The 16,782-nt window shown below is 45.3% G+C and overlaps 1 protein-coding gene across 7 annotated transcripts in view; it reads left to right on the top strand.

Moving 5' to 3' along the window:
• LOC142567711 (methylthioribose-1-phosphate isomerase) overlaps positions 1–16,782 on the top strand; it is a 121,768-nt gene that overhangs the window by 69,480 nt on the left and 35,506 nt on the right. For all 7 annotated transcript variants that reach the window (XM_075677886.1, XM_075677888.1, XM_075677885.1 and 4 more), the window contains one exon: positions 4,463–4,701. In XM_075677886.1, coding sequence (XP_075534001.1) covers positions 4,463–4,701 — 239 coding nt within the window. The remainder of the gene's footprint in view (positions 1–4,462; positions 4,702–16,782) is intronic.

Below are 16,782 nucleotides of genomic sequence, written 5' to 3' on the forward strand. Positions count from 1 at the left end.
TGCTGTCGTGTCCGTGAACTTCCTGGTCTTTTCAGGTAGAAGTCAGCACTCTGGTAACAGTCCTTGCTGTCTATGGCTAGCTCACTGGTCCTTGGCAGCATCAGCGTTGTGCTCGGGTGTCAGGCTTGGATCGCGGCTTTGTGGGGGCGTTCGGTACATGAATGCACTAGCACCTCCGCCAGATGTCATGTGGTAGTGATGGTCAGGAAACACAGCAGCAAAACTGTCAGTAGTTTGACTCACTTTTTATTGGGCGAACCTGTGCCCACAAAAGCAAGTTACACTCAAAGCACAACAATACCATTGAATACAGTTGGTGATTATCGAAAATCAGAACTGCTGGTCAAGTGCATTGGCTTTTATACATGAGTATTCAAAGTTTCCAGAGTAATTGCTGGTGCCCGCATGTCTTCCAGAAAGTACTACACAATTCGTGCCACGTATACTATCAGATTACACAAGCTTTGGTGACAACAGAAGCATGTCTTGTGCTGAGTGATTACTTTAAGTTGTTAGTTGGTGCAATGCAGTCCCCAAGAAAAGGATAAATAAGTACACATGTCAACAGCATCATATTTTCGTTTGATCAGGTCAGCTACACCGCCTCCTCTTGATGGTCTGTCTTTACAGAACACCGTATACGAAGGGGGGGGGGATGTCTTTGTTCTTCACTGCATCATGCAACCATGTCTCGGTTATTATGGTAATGCAAGGGTCGCGCTGCTATACAGTAGAATCTTGGTGATATGGTCATGCCTGATACGAATTTTTCAAAAGTGCCGGCCCACCCCTATTAGCTTGCAATCTGCTCAGTTTCTAATTTTGCGAACCACTTTTTGCACCGCGGCAGATGACACAAAAAATTGTGCAGCCGTGCCATTCCCAGCGAAGTCGTCTGTCAGAGGTGAGGTGAGGTGAGTGCCAGACGTTCTGTGACTGTGAGCCAGACACTCTGTAAACTAGAGCAGCCTACGTCACTCGCCTTGACTCAATCCCCCCCCCCTCCCCCAATCCGCACAAAAAAAATTTAAAGAAGAACGATTTTGCTTTTTGCAGTAGCATGCAATTGTCAAACCATTTTCAAATACCTTAACTTTATCATGGGCTGGCAAACACACACAGCCCGGTCTTACTGCATCAGCAAGATCTGCAGCATTCGCTTCCATAGGTAACCTTACCCCTGTATTGCACGCCTGATGACAATGTTAAACTTTTCCACCTTAGCACCCGTCAGATCACGCGATATGAAGTAGCTTTGCTGCCGCAAAGGAAAGTAAACAGATTTCCTGCACAGCGAATAGGAGCGCTCCCTGCACTCGACGGGACTGCAGTAATGAATTGTGACGCTAGTTTTCTCTTCTTGGCACTTGCTTTTATTCCTGCATGGAGAAATATGGCATTGCGGCTATCAGAATCCCTGAGTTTTCTTGTTTACAGAGATACCAAGATGGCGGTGCCACATCAATAGAAAGCCGTGCTTGTGCAATCAGTGCTGCGATAGCACCTCCCAAACACTGACTTCCTTCCTAATTTCTAAAACAGCTCTAAAAACCTGCATTTATCTGAAATTCTGCTAGGTATATTTTCCAAATATTTTGCCATTTGATAAAGAAAGGTCTTAAGATTGTGATAAAGATAATTTTTTGTAAATTGGAAATTTTGAGCAAGTCGTCTATTTATTTCCTGTTTCCCTATTTCCTGATTTTTTATGTTTTTGGTTGATATGAATTTTTGCACCATCACGAGAGATTCATGTCATCTAGATTCCACTTTAGTGATATTTCTGCTGAGTCCACTTTATTTATAACACTTTGAGCATTTACATTAAGTAGGCGAGGTTGCTTTTTGTCTAGACACGAGGTGCCTCATGCTTTCAAGTTTTGAGACGAGCCGTTCTTGTAGTTTGCCATTCTCATGTGCCAGTCTTGCTACTTGTCCAAAATCTATCTTTAGTTTATTACGAATTAAAATGACTCTTTTTTTCCTTGATTTTTTATGGTTTTTGTGCTGTCGCAGAGCAGTTCGAATTTTTTAAACATAGATTGCGAATAATTCTTCTTCCCGTAAATACTCGAGCCCTTGAGCTTTTATGAATCCTTTAATATTTGTTGTTTTTTCAAAAATTTGCAGATATATAATTACAGGTCGCTTCTCTGTTTGCTGACCAAGTCGGTGAATGTGCCTAATAGAATCAATTACATTGAACCATTGAAGATGTCCATGACAGTCTTGTTTCTCAGCTCCACCTCTGGTTCTTCAAGGGCCTCAGGAATGCCATGAAGGATTAGGTTTGAGCACCTGGTTGTTTTCGTCAAGCTCCGCAAGTTTTTTTGGTTTGGAATGACGATCACATGTTCTAACAATTTCAAAATGGTCAGCATTTGATTGGAGTTCCCCTGGGCTGTTGGCTGTTAAGGAGCCACATTTTTCGTAGTAAGCTTGAAGTCATGCATCTGTTGTCTGAGCTCATCAAATGCCATTTTTATTTCGAGAAGTTTGCTACAAATTTTAGTCTGACCTTGAAGTAGCTATTTGAACATTTTCTTCTTAGTAGGTCTTGGATGTTTTTCGACATCACCGCAAAGTAGTAATTTACAGACAGCAAAACAGTCGTGCACCATCGCAACGCAACACTGCAAGCACAGCGGATAATGTCATCATGACAGCACTATCGTCAATCCATCATCGTTTATTCTTGTTCATCATTCTATTGGGATTGCTCTGTTGTCATTCAACCAGGATTATGCCGTCATTGTGATGCTGTCATTGTCTTTGCAGCGTCATCACACAGATGTTATCATGCATCTGTTGTCACACCGTTGTCACCATGCCGTCTTGGTCATGCAATAATGTTCTTTCTCTCTCCTTCATCAGATTGTTGTCATAGAGTTGTCACGTCGTCGTCGTTATACAATCATCATAAGTTAAGAATCGTCATCTCATTGTTGTCATGCCGTTGCCATTATATGCCTTTGCCATTCCATCGATATCCTTCCATCATCAATATGTCTGTGTCATTGCTTACTTTGCATAAAACTGTGTTCTGTATGTAATGATAGTGCATTACCTTGTTTCCATTGCTGTATGCTCTGAGTGTGTGTGCATTCTGGTGCTGGAGTCCCATCAGGCAGAGCACATCTGCCAGAGCACAAGGGCAAAAGCTCTTGTATCCGAGACCTTGTTGTCTGAAATAAAGAACTGAATGAAAATGAATGAATGAATGAATGAATGAATGAATGAATGAATGAATGAATGAATGAATGAATGAATGAATGAATGCAGTCGTCTTAATGGCTCCATGCTTGTGGGCGACCTTGGCAAGCAAGTGCCAAAGCCGATGCTATAATCACTGCATGTGGAGCTGGGACTGCGTCTAACCTGCAGCACGTAGAAAAGTGTTTCCCTGAGTGATGTGGCTGCTGTATGTCTGCCGTGCCCACAGAAGACCAAGTCTTGCCGGTCCTCCTTTATAGCTGCACCTAATGATGAATGTGGGAAGCAGCACAGCTGTGTTGACGCAGCCAGAAACCAATGGCCTTCAATGATGAGCTGATTTTCATAACAGCAACACGGATCAAGGGGCCATGCGTTTCCAGGGGCTCATAATGCAGCCAGGTCTAGAAGAGCCTGCGGCACGTAGAAAGCCATTCCCATTGGCCACATGGCCACTGTGCGGTCGCTGTGACTACTTATAATTTAAGCATTTCTTTCTAACGAGAACTTAAATTTTGAATAGTTATTGAGTACCAGAATTGCAGTACTCTTTAACCATAGAGCACAACATGTTGTTCTAAATTCGCATTCCAGCCAGTCTGTTAGAACATTGGGAAGTGAGTGGTCTTACTGTGTTCTTGACCCAGGTCCTTGACAAATTTCGTATCAGTGTAGTTGGCCATTAAACATGGCCCAGCTATTGCGGACGTATGGCTGGCTGTGGAAATCGACAGCCAACTGTTTCTCAGCGTTTTTCCAACTGTCGGCCATCGGCCAGATTCACTTGGCGACGGAGCTTTCAGTGTGGTAAAGTTAGACCAAAAGGTGAACATGGGCCTATTATGAGCAGTGGACTATAAACACAGACAGACAAAGATATTGAAACGCCATATGAGATGGTAGGTAATCCATATTCAAGCAAACTAACAGCACAGAAACTGATGATCAGAGATTAATGGGTCCAGGCATGTGTGCTAGCTTTCAGCCAATGGTGTAAAGGTATATCTTGAGTTTAACAGATGCATACACAGAAACTCATAACCACGTGATTGCTTGACAGAAAAGGATTTTGAATATAAATTTGACTCTACAACCAGTGATGTTGTGGCTAGAGTTGCTGCCTGTGTTGCTGTTAGAAGTTTGTAGGCCTGCCAGCGGGTGAGGACATTTGAAGTAAGAGACCTCACAACATTGTCCCAATGCTGTGCCACTTGTATACTTGGGTGAAATGAATGTGTGAATGCTGCAGGTGCGAGGCGCACCAGCCATAGCCATGGTGGCTGCACTCGGCTTGGCTTCCGAGCTGATGCGAGTCAAGCTGCCTGCAAGCTGTCTGGAGCTCGCTGCCTACGTACACAGCCGGCTGGAGTACCTCAAAACATCACGCCCTACAGCTGTCAACCTGGCAAATATGGCTGCCCACTTTGGAAAGATGGTTGATACACTCAGCAAGGAAGAAGGGTTGTCTGTGGAAGCCATGCGCGATGCGTAAGCAATTTGGCATGCCCTTGCAGCTCAGCAGTGCAGAGTTTGGCAATGTGTAGTATGACCAGAGAGAAAGAACTACGTTGGCACTTATTTATTTCCGCCTTATATACAGGTGTCTTGTTTATAATTAAAAACATACATAGTAGGCAGAATGAAACACACATTATGCTTCAGTAGGGCCTGCTGTCCACAGTTATGACAGCCAAAGTTACAAAGAAAAAAGTGTATGAGTGTGCAAATAGTGAACTTTTATAGTTTAACGAATACTGAACATTTTTATCTCTTCTAAACAAAGTAAAGTATAAACAAAAGTCTTATTTACATTGTATGGTGCATTTAATTCCATCAACGAGATTATAGCTCAATTGAAGAAAGATTATCATCAACCCAAATTGTAGCATAAAGCTACAAAGGAACCACATGTACAGGTTTCTCAGAAAGAAAACCTCATAGTTGAAGAAAAAGCCCTCCTGGTCTGGGATTGGTCGGAGAAGTGTCAGGATTGGGGGCTCAATCCCATCGCTCGTGATCCGTTGTCAAGATTGGAGTCCGGCATGAATTCGAAGGCAGCTGGCCCATGCCGTCGTCCAACTCATCTACGCCGAGGACGTTGATGAAGGGAAGGACTGCTTCTCATCGAGAACGAGGAATATGGGTTTATTTGCAACATTTACATGCAGTTCGTCAGTCTAGCATGACTGCGAGAGAAAGTACGTCAGTCTAACACGACTGCTTGAGAGAGTGTCTCAGTCTAACATGACTGCTTAAGAAAGTGTGTTGAGCATGCACACAACAGCGGCTTATAAGCACTCGGTCCCCCCTTGATTCCAAGGGGACGGAAAATGTTCGTCCAGTCATTGTAAACAGGCCACCTCTCCCGGGACGGGTTACACACACACGCACACACACACACACGCACGCACACACACACACACAGGTGCAATGGTCCGGAGCCGACGTCAGAGGGGCTTCGTAGAAATCGGAGCCATCCCGGGTAGTGCGCCCGGGTAGCACATTGTCTTGCATGTCGGTCGGCGCATGGGAAGGAGCCTTCGTCGGCGTTCCCGCGGCAACTCCCCCACTCATAGCAGAACAGGGCGACGTTGTCGTGTTGCGCACAAAGCCTGCTTCGTCGAACTCCTTCAGTCACAACAGCGACGAGGCTAGAGCGTAACGGTGGCGGTTTCAGCACAAAGCCTGCTTTGTCAAACGCATCCTAGCTGAAGCGACGGAGAGTGGAGGATGCGCGTATTGTTCCCAACACAAAGTCGACTTAGTCACGCCTTGGCTAGAGGTTGGCGGCGGAATTCCAAGATGAGGTTGCCACCTCTGGCGTAAATGGCTGGCAAACTTGCACTGCAGCTGGCCGTTCTTAACAGAAGCTACAAATGAAACCCATACGGTTTCTCAAAAAGTCATATTCACTGTCCCAGTGCCTTGAGTTGTTGATTAATTCGCCCTCAATCTGCTAGCCTCCTGGTTAGCGCAGCTAGTAGGGCGATCTCCCTGGAAAGGCATTGGTCTCGGATTCGAATCCCGCACTAGGCTGAATTTTTCTTCAACTATGACGCTTACTTTCCGAGAAACTTGGAGAGGTTTTCTTTGTAGCTTCATGCTACAATTCGGGTCTATAATTTATCCCTGTCATGTACTTTCCTCCATCGTGTGGGCTTCGGCAGAACTGGTTGGCCTTAATTGAAAAACTTGCGAATGATAACGAATAAACATGACTATCTGGTGGGCTATGACAATGACAGCAATTTAAAAAAAAAGCACATCAGCACATGCCCTTAGAGCTGTAGCGCTCATTGAAGGTGTGAAACGCATGACCATACCGCACCGCATGTTGTTTTAAATCATGGTGACATTGCCCAAATAAGTAAAACCTATTTAACACGTACCTGCTTAAAACATACTAACGGGTAAAACGTAGTTGCGACAAAGCCCCATCGAACTCCCTATAGAGCCTAACATATTGGCCGACCGCGCCATAGTGGCTCTTCGTATGATTACTCAATAATGTCCACCACAATTACTTCTTGTTGCATAAAAATTAACTGTGCCGCCTCAACTCACAGTGTAGTGAACACCATGCTGTGCCACAATAGATCCTCAGCCTTTTCGGAATGGGGAGATCAGTTGACCAATGATTCCTGCTTTAGCGTTAGTGCGGCAATGCCTACACGGATAAGCATCGGAAGTTCATGGAGTTGTGGTGGTGGCCCCAGCAAAAAATATAACCACCCGAGGGTGTGCCAGTATGACATATCATCGCCAACCTTATCACAATAAGCATATTTAACTATCTGCCTGATAGTGCATGTGGCATAGTGTGTAGCATCGTTGTAAGCCTGGTGCATGCCTTCAACAGGTGATAACCCACCGTCGTTCTCTGCCGCCTTTTAGAGTGGGGCTGCTTCAAGTACACGTCACTGTGACTTGCAGAAACAAAACAGCCTGCCGTCGGCACGTTGGCTCAACAATATATGTGCCATTGGCATCGCACCTGTGCACAGACAGGAGTGGCGTGGGCACGAAGAAAGCTCACTGCACAGACGTGCTGGTCTGACTGCAAACATGCAGGCATACGGTCGCTTCCAGAGATGCAGTCAAACCCACTTAACATGATCACAGGCATAACAATCTGTCAGTTATAATGACCACATTTTGGTGCACTTACGGTTGCCCAACCCTGCCTATTGAAACTGCTTCCAAGTATAACGACCATTTTTTAAAATTGCCATACTGTTAGAATGAACATGTCCAACCCGATCACAGTAAAAAGAGAGCGCACGCGAAGTACCGAAGCATGAAAACATGACCAAACTGGGTGCATGGCAGCGCGCGCCCCGCTCCAGTCCAATTGCAACAATTGTGCATTCTTCGAGGTGAGTGAGCGACTGTCGTGTGGATCTCGGAAGCAGCAAAGAAGGTCGTGTGCTTTCAAGGTACGCCTCCCAGGAGGAGGCGTACAGCCATGGCCCAGAGCGTCCACTGGCATGTGCAACGGTGCTATATCGGATGCAGTGATGGCGCTACTCTCATTCTTGCCCCATTGTCCGTGCATCACCACATGCATTGCGCCTGTTTAAATGATTTGGAGTGACCATCTGTGTCCTTCCACCGTAAGGACAATGGCTGCTCAAGCGTTCCTCTCGCCACAGCCAGAGTCGGCGAGAATGCTGTACCACTCGCTGCCACCATGCAATGTTGCAAAGGATCGGCGGTTACTATGCCGTTATCAGGAGATAATGGTTTGGCAGTGCTTCGTTTGCACACTGCTGATCGCTGATAATGGCTCATGGTGACCTTTCGAACATTGCATTTTTTAACCCAAAGTGACACAGATAGCATAATTTTATTGCTCATGTGTGGCCGATGTGCAGTCGTAATGCTAAGACCATGGTGTCCTAAACTTTCGCAGAATAGCGGCATGCCACAGCAGTTTCCAAAGTTTGTTCTTCCAGATGACTAGAACGCTTTGCTCTCCTGTGCAGAATACAGTGATGTCCCGCTGGTAGTAAAATATGTCGCAAGCTCTCGAGTAAAAACCGGTGGCTGCACTTGCAATTTCGAAATGACAAGTGATCAGAACCGGGCATCGTTCTGAAAGAGCTATACCGTGCTACAGTTCGTTCTTTAGATAGACATTTCTAATGTAAATTTTCAGCTAGGTGCGGGAACGCAGTGGAAACAAAAATGACACTGACAAACAGATTTTTGAGCCAAACTGCTGCCGTATTGTGACTGCTGACACCAGCTTCAGTGCAGTTAATTATTTAGTGTTTTTAAGGGCGTGAGCATATGTAACGAACTAACTATATAATGGCCACTTTTTGCGGAACTGTTGAGTTCGTTATAAATGGGTTTAACTATAGTTTGACATTTGTGCGTCTCGGCAGTAGGCGTGGCCAAGAACGCTCTTGGCACTATGCATAAATAGCAAGGTTGGCACAGCCCCAGAAATGCTGTCATCTTTATATACTGGCAAGCTCATTTCTGAGTCACGCAAGATCTCGCAAAAGCAAACCTAACTGCAAAAGTGACTGCACAGCGTGGCACAAGCTCCGTGGTGACGGCGTACACGTGGAAGGTGACGCCCTGCATTCAAATTGCACAGGACAATCAGCATCACGTGGCATCAGTTACTGCGTTTCAATGGAATGGTGCAGTTTAGCCGAGTGGAAAGTTACCGTACAAGTGCACACATTGGCCGTTGCCAGACGAGTCATCTGCACGCCTGCCTCTTGTCTGCTGACCATACTCCCTATGCGAAATACTCCTCTCATATTGTCGGAATTTTTTCACTGCTTTGGAAAAAGGAAAGAAAAATCTTCGTAATGATTGTAGGAGAACACCAGCCAATTTCAAAATGAGAAAAAATTGAGAGGCAGACGTAGACAAACCCGCAGGAAAGTGGCTGGACTAACAACTGAAGTTTATCCATGCAAACAATGTTCCCCAAGCCTGTACTGAACATGCGCAAGGCACCACATATCATACAGAAGATAAGCACTTTGCTATAAACGGCAGCATTGATCAAGAAATTCAAGCTCTTTCTTAGTTAGGAACACTGATGGTGTCACCAATTTCAGCACTCCAGAAATGGACAGAGACACAATTAAAATATGTTAAAGAACAATTATCTAAAAAAATAGTAACGAAAGGAAAAGAACAAACAGCAAACTACCCTGACACACTATAAACACTATACACACACGAGAAACTCCAAAAACTTGCTATACCCATAAAAACAAAAAAGCCCTCAACTACATATTGTTCCTCCACTCGACTAACAAACGCGACGTCACAAGCAAACAAATGTTCTGACCGTCACCAGTCGTGTCAGACTCTGGTCCAACGTGGCAAAGGACGTTAGCCTGCGTGGTTTCGATGCAGCGTAGGTGTCGACCTCCGACAAGAGCGATGAGGTTGTGGTCTTTCACAGAGACCCGCATGGCACAGGACGCGGTCTGGGGCAGTCGGCCATTGTGCCGCTGACAGGGCCAGGCAGTTGCCTTCGTGGCATGGGACAGCAACCGGTTACAGCAGCGTGGGGTTGGACCGGGGATGCAGAACACAGCCACAACAACGCAGTCGAGGCTGGAGTTGTCGCTGGCCAACTCGGGAACGTCCCCTCTCCAGTCCGTGGTCTCCGAAGCTGCTGCCTCCTGTCCCAAGAGCACAGCTGGAAACGGCACTGTCTTGCTTCTTGACCACGTCAGCAATGCCCGCTCATCTTCCCCAGCATCTCCTTTTTTATTAATTTCTTCTTTTGCTCTTGTACTTCAAGCGCTTCTCACCTGCGAGACCCTTCTCCGTTTCGTTGACCGGTGTCTTTGTTCTTTTTCACATTATCATACAGGTCTTCCCGGTGACTCGTGACATTTCAAGAGTTTTTTGTACAAAAAAACTGCTCATTGCACACTTGTCGCACCAGGTTCGAAATGAACGATCACAATGCCACTCCATATGTCCACTGTCCATACATACCTCAAGGCACCAAATGATTAATCTCTTCACTGCACTTAAACACAACTCTCTGCACAGTAAAATACAATTTACACTGCTTGTTGTCTTGTGAATTAACTTCTGAACCTAAGTAGCTCTACACAAAAAGTCTGCACCCATGTTTTCTCTCCCTTTAATATATTCGACATGAAAACAGTACTCTTGTAAAGCAAGGCTCCACGTCATTACTCTTCCGTTTGTTAACTTCGCCTTACTCAAGAATTCTAACGGCTGGTGGTCCATTTGTATTCTGAAACATTTGCCAAACAGATAAATATAGAACCTTTTGACAGCCCATATAGGCATTCTTTCTACAGTGTAGGATAATTTCGGTCCGCATCGCTGAGCTTCTTGCTGGCATAAAATACTGGATGTAAAACCCCGTGCTTTTCTTGCAAGAGGACCGATGCCTTGTCGGACGCATCAGTGTGCAACACGAACTCATCCCCTATATTTGGGGCTAACAGGATTGGCGGTTCTGCCATTTTTTTCCTTTAGTGTTTGGACGGCTTTACTGTGTGATGAGCTCCATTTCACCACATTACTAGCGCCTTTCTTCGTAAGTTCCACTAATGACGCAGCTATATCAGCATAACGAGGTTTAAAGTCTCTGTAGAATCCCGTCAGCCCTAAGAACAATTGGACCTCCTTCTTGGTTTTTTGGTTGCCCCGCCACTTGGATTTTTTCTAAAATGTCCTCTTTAGCAGCGATTCTGCCCATGCCTAACTTATGTCCTAGGAAAGAAACCGTTTGGAAGCCAAATTCACATATCGTTGGCTGTAAGGTTAACTTTGTGCCCTTGATGCTTTGAAGCAGCTCTTCTAATGTTTTTAAGTGCTCCTACCATGTGTCGTTCGCAACCAGAATATCATCAATGTAGTACTCTACATTTTGCATTCCATGCAAGGCTCGTCTCATCAGTTTTGTGAATACTGCTGCAGCTGTTTTTAACCCATAAGGCATGTACTTAAAGTGGAAAAGTCCGCTAGTAGCGAACACGAAAATGCTGTTTTCTCCTTGGATGATGTTTCCATGGGGATCTGCCAGTAGCCTTTCACCAAGTTCATCTTTGAATAAAACTTTTTGCCTGCGACTCTCACGAACACGTCAATGCTCAGTATAGGTTTGGCATCCGCCTTCAGGACGTTGTTCAAATGTTTGAAATCCATGCAGACTCTGAACCATCGGCCTTTGAATAAGGGTGCATTGCATGCCGAGCTAGTCGTTTCTATTATTCCCTGACGTAGCATTTCGTCCACTTCTTTCTCTATCGATTATTGCACCGCCAGCGGTAGAGGGTACTGCTTCACATGTACTGGTTCTTCAGTAGTGCATTGCAGTTTGCATTGCACTAATTCTGTACTTCCTGGAAGATCTGAAAACAAATAGCTGTACTTTTACAGTAGAACCTTCAGTTCCGCATCCTGTTTTTCCGAAAGGGATGGGTTAATTACCACGTTTTCTACACCCATACTCTTTTTGGAGCTGTACGTGGGCATTTTTGCTGCGCCAGTTTCATTGGTCATGACCATGCAGGCTATTGTGGAATCTTCTTTTGTCTCACTCTCTTCATACTTCTTTAACATGTTTATGTGCAACATCTTTTTATGACTCTATATGAGGAGTTCATAATCAACATCATTCTTCTTTTGAGCCACAGGAAAAGTTCCCTTCCACTGCACCAGTAGCTTGTTGCTATCGCTGGGAAGGATGACCAGAGCCTTGTCTCCTTGCATCAGGCCTCGGTTCACTGTTCTGCAGTCGTAGTACTTCTTGTGTCGTTCTTTTGCCTGCTTTAATTTCTGGTGCGCCACTCTGCATGTTTCCTCTAATCTTTCCCTCAACTCCAATACGTAAGTACATGTGGTCTTTAGCTCTCTCCCCATTTCTTCATTTGCCCATAATTCCTTAAGAATCTCCAGTGATCCTCTCACTGTTCTTCCATACAACATTTCAAATGGCAAGAATCCATTGCTTGCCTGTGGTACCTCTCGGTAGGCGAAAAAGAGAGCCGGCAGATACCTATCCCAGTCTTTGGGCCTCTCTTGGCACATTCTCCTGACCATAGTTTTAATCGTACCATTAAATCATTCCACCAACCCATTAGACATTGAGTGATATGGCGTCGTCAATCTCTGCTCAATGGACATTAACCTGTTGACCTCCTTCATCAATTCTGACGTAAAGTTTGATCCTCGGTCACTCAGCACTTCCTTTGGGACCCCATACCGAGCAAACATCTCGAGGAGAGCTTCTGCCACTTGTAGTGGTGCCAATGGTTTTCAACACAACTGCGTCCGGGTATCTGGTAGCCACATCCACCAGCGTGAGCACGTAACGGTTTCCCATGCTAGATGCAGGTGTCATGGGGTCTATTATGTCTATGGCCACTCTGTGAAACGGCATGTCGACAATGGGCATGTCCCCAAATGGTTCACGCCCCACTCGCCCTTTTGGTATCGTTCTTTGGCACCCCCCATCACAAACCTCACGCATCTCTTCACGTCAATCTGGATTCCGGGCCAAAAGAACTCCTCTGTAGTTCTTGCTAGGGCGTTTTTTATGCCTCGGTGACCAGCCATCATATTGTTATGCGAAGGACGAGTCAGTAAGACGAGCAAATATTTACAGGTTGTATTTACAACAGCGGTTGCAGCGCTGACCGGTTAAATTCACAGCGCGAGCCCAGTTTGTTCTTCCTCCTCTTTTCTCGAGTGATTTCGCCCATGCGCCTCGTTCAAACAATGAAATATCACACGTGTGTAGCAATATTATCTTGCCTTAATCCCATCACTGTCTTTCTAAAGGTCTTAGGCGCGCGCAATGAGCTGCTGAGCCTCTCTTACTGCAATAGCTGTATTTCTCTTCCAGCTCCAATCTAGATCATCCACTGTCCATACTCCAGATGCATTTCCTAGAATTAGATCGTCTAATGGCTCTTCAAGGCATTTTGCCTTAAGCCACTCGATATATTACGGCGTGGCAACTTGGATACAGGCTTCAGGTAGGTACCTCACTGTGTTGTCAGCCAAGGTAACTTGCGTTAGCACTCCTGTCAGATCTTCATCACGTACCAGGCTCCTCTTTACTAAAACTGTATTTGTGCCGCTATCTCTTAGTACCATTGCCCATGAACCTCTCCTTCTACGTACGACAGGTAGAGCTTGTTCCTTTGGGTCTCCTACTTTACACTTTTTTTCGGTACCTGTTGGCTCTCTTGAGCCTGATTCACCTCTTCAGAGTTCGGCTGTAAGTAAATTTCTCCACACTTGCCTATTATGCACGCTGTGGCTTGTGATGTGCCAGACCTACACTCATTTTCACGGTGTCCCTTTCTCTTGCACAATTGACACACTATTTGTTGGTGGGAGCAGCTGTTCCCTACGTGACAGGGCAGTGCCCGGTACACCATAACTGGGGTGGGCGCACCTGAGGCTCGTATTTTGCCTCGTCTACTTTCTCTCTGGTTAGGTCCTCTTTCACTCTTCCTAGGTATCTAAGCCCCTGTACCTCCAAAAATTTATCAGTGTGTTCGGCTAAATCTTTGAGTGAATCCAACTTTCTCTCTTTTAGGAAGACACCCAGATTATGGCTACAGCAAGCTAAGCGTTGCTCGCTAAACATGCAATCACGAACCTCCCCTAAGTCTTCGCAACATCGGCCATTTCTACCCAACGGTCAAAATAATTTGACAGGCTGCATGCTAATTGCTTTCCCGTGTCTGTGTCTTCCGGCTTGCACTTTTGGAATTGCTTGCGAAAACCTTCTGCTGTAAATTTGAATCTTTGTAGTAGTGCCTTCTAAACCTTCGCGCTAGGAAGTCAGAGGTGGTCATCCTCCCAAAGACTTTCAGTGCCTCGACTACCAGGCAAAGACTTAGGGCTGTGGCCCGTTCGCTCCGGTCCCAGCCTTGTCCGAGGGCTAGCCTTTTGAAATGGCGCAAGTATACATCCAAGTCGTCACAGTTTTCATCGAATGGTGTCATTAGCTTACGCGGACAGATTTTGTTGTCTTTTAGAGATTGCGAGCTGGAGGACACTGATGCCACACTCTCGTCATCGCGGTGACACTCTGTTACTTGTGCCATCTCAGCTTGAGTTTTAAAATTTCCTTCTCCCTAGCATGCACTTCAATACGTTGCCCCACATTCAGCCTCGTGTTTTTTTTGGAAGATCTCTCTCTATTCCCCAATAAATTTCAGGGCTTCGTTCTTCGAAAAATCCAAACCCATTTCCAGATCACAAAAAATTCATGATGGGGCAGGAAAAATCAATCCTGGCAGTCTCGCCAATTGTCACGAATTTCAGCGCTACAGAAATGGACACAGACACAATTCAAATATGTTAAAGAACATTTATCTAAAGAAAAGAAGTCACGAAAGAAAAAAAAAGAACACAGCAAGCTACCCTGACACACTATAAACACTATACATACACGAGACACTCCAAAAACTAGCTATACCCATAAATAGAAAAAGCCCTCAACTACATGTACATATTGTTCCTCCGCTCGACTAACCAACGCGACGTCACAAGCAAATGAACGTTCTCAACATCGCCACTCATGTCAGACGCCCAGCGAACATCGCCCAGCGTGGCCTGCGTGGTTCCGACGCAGCGTGGCCGTTGACCTCCGACGAGAGCGATGAGGTTGTGGTCTTTTGCAGAGACCTGCATGGCACAGCACGCAGTCTGGGCCAGTTGGCCGTTGTGCCGCTTACGTGGCCAGGCGATTGCCTTCATGGCACGGGAGAGCAACCGGTTACGGCTGCTGCCTCCCGTCACTGTCTTGCTCCGTTTCGTTGAACGGCATCTTCGTCTTTTTCACATTATCATGCAGGTCTTGCCGGTGACTCATGACAGATGGCGTGCTTACGTTTTGGCTATATTTTAGCTATATTTTAGCAGTGTTTAGGCCAGAAGTTACAGTAGCATCGCAGTTATTTCTTTTTAGGTATCATTGGTGCACATCAGGAGACATACTACCGTTTAGTGCATAGTTACGTCGTGTTCCCGCTAAGTACGTACTCAAGGCGGGACAGGAATCATACTTTCACTGTAATTAAAACGCGTCCCTCATGTAATACCCCAACTGGGGAATTTGCGGCATAATAAATGAAATGATATGAAATGAGGTTTCACCGTAATTAGGTTTGCCTAAATCTATAGAGAAAATTTGTCGGCTGCCTCAGCAACATGCATGTTTAACCTTTCGAGGGTCGAATTTTTTCGCAAGAACCGTGCCCTTGTGGTGAATTATTGTTTTTATTGCAGTTTCCAGTAGCAAGAAATGATTTAAAACTCATGAATACAGCAAAATTTTGTTGCAAGCGATATCATGTCTCGAAACTCTTTACATGCACCAATAGTATGTATGCATATACACTATACAGTAAGAGATTTAAAAAAAAGAAAACGTCTAGCAATGTTTATGGCTATCAATTTGTTGTCCTAGAAACACATTTCTTTGGAAGAAGAAGCGAATGAGAAGTGAGTCGGAAGAGGAAACGCTTCGGCAGTTTCTGTGAGAAAAGACACAGTGCATGGCCATACCGAAATCACGGCTATGCATATCCTAGTGTACAAGAACACACGAGAAGCCACTGAAAGGGCAACTACAACCGAAGCCAAAAAAAGAAAAAAACACCTGTTGATATCTGAACTTCAGCCGTGCTGGGCTATATCTAGGCTACTGGAAACACGAGAGCAGTGTCCGTAAAAAGCTGTAGCATCTCTTCTGTGCATGCCTTGAAGGTAGCAGACGACGCCCTCGCGACCACATGAGCTAGCGCTCGGCGTTCAGCAAGCCAAACAGAGTGCCCCGTGAATGGAAGCACTATTTCAGATGACTTTGGGCTATTCCATAGAGATGGCAGCACCTCTCAACAACCACTGGTGTCGAATACGAATATGAAATATCAGACATAAGATGGACGCCATACGTGTGTGTCAAAAACCACGCGGGATGAATGAGTGGGTCTTTAGGGTATATGAATAAATAAATTAATTAATGCAGCCGAACCTCAATATAACGTTGTACTCGCAGCAAAAAACTTTGTTAAATCGCAAATTTCGTTAATTCGAGGTTTTACGGTTTCACCATGAAAAACAAGTTCACAAATTCATGGCCATTCCTGGTGGATAGTATCTTGTTAGTAAGCACTTACAAACGAATCACAAGAAGGTCGGGCTATAATAGCAGGGTTATGAGGGCCAGTGCTTGCAGTGTAGATTGCGACGAGACCAGTGCATCAACGTGGCTCACAGCGTCGAAGATTTGCGTGTGTTGCGTTGCGCAGTGTCGTACATCTTGGACACCATGGCTGACTGCACTTAGTGCCCACAGCTGGCGCCCACAAATTAAAAACGGGTAAGAAAATAGATATTCGTCCTGAGCAAAAAAAAAAAAAAAGCACGTCCCAGTCTAGCAAATACCTTTGACCAAGCATCAAATAATGACTAAAGAGACCGGAAGACCAGTCAGACGAAACCTTACCACATGGCTCCGAAGGAATTCAAAGAAATAGAAAAGCAGATAAAGAAAACGCTTTATTGTGACAGCCTTCGAAG

This window comes from Dermacentor variabilis, unplaced genomic scaffold (genome assembly GCF_050947875.1).
Source record: "Dermacentor variabilis isolate Ectoservices unplaced genomic scaffold, ASM5094787v1 scaffold_14, whole genome shotgun sequence".
Classification (NCBI taxonomy): Eukaryota; Metazoa; Arthropoda; class Arachnida; order Ixodida; family Ixodidae; genus Dermacentor; species Dermacentor variabilis.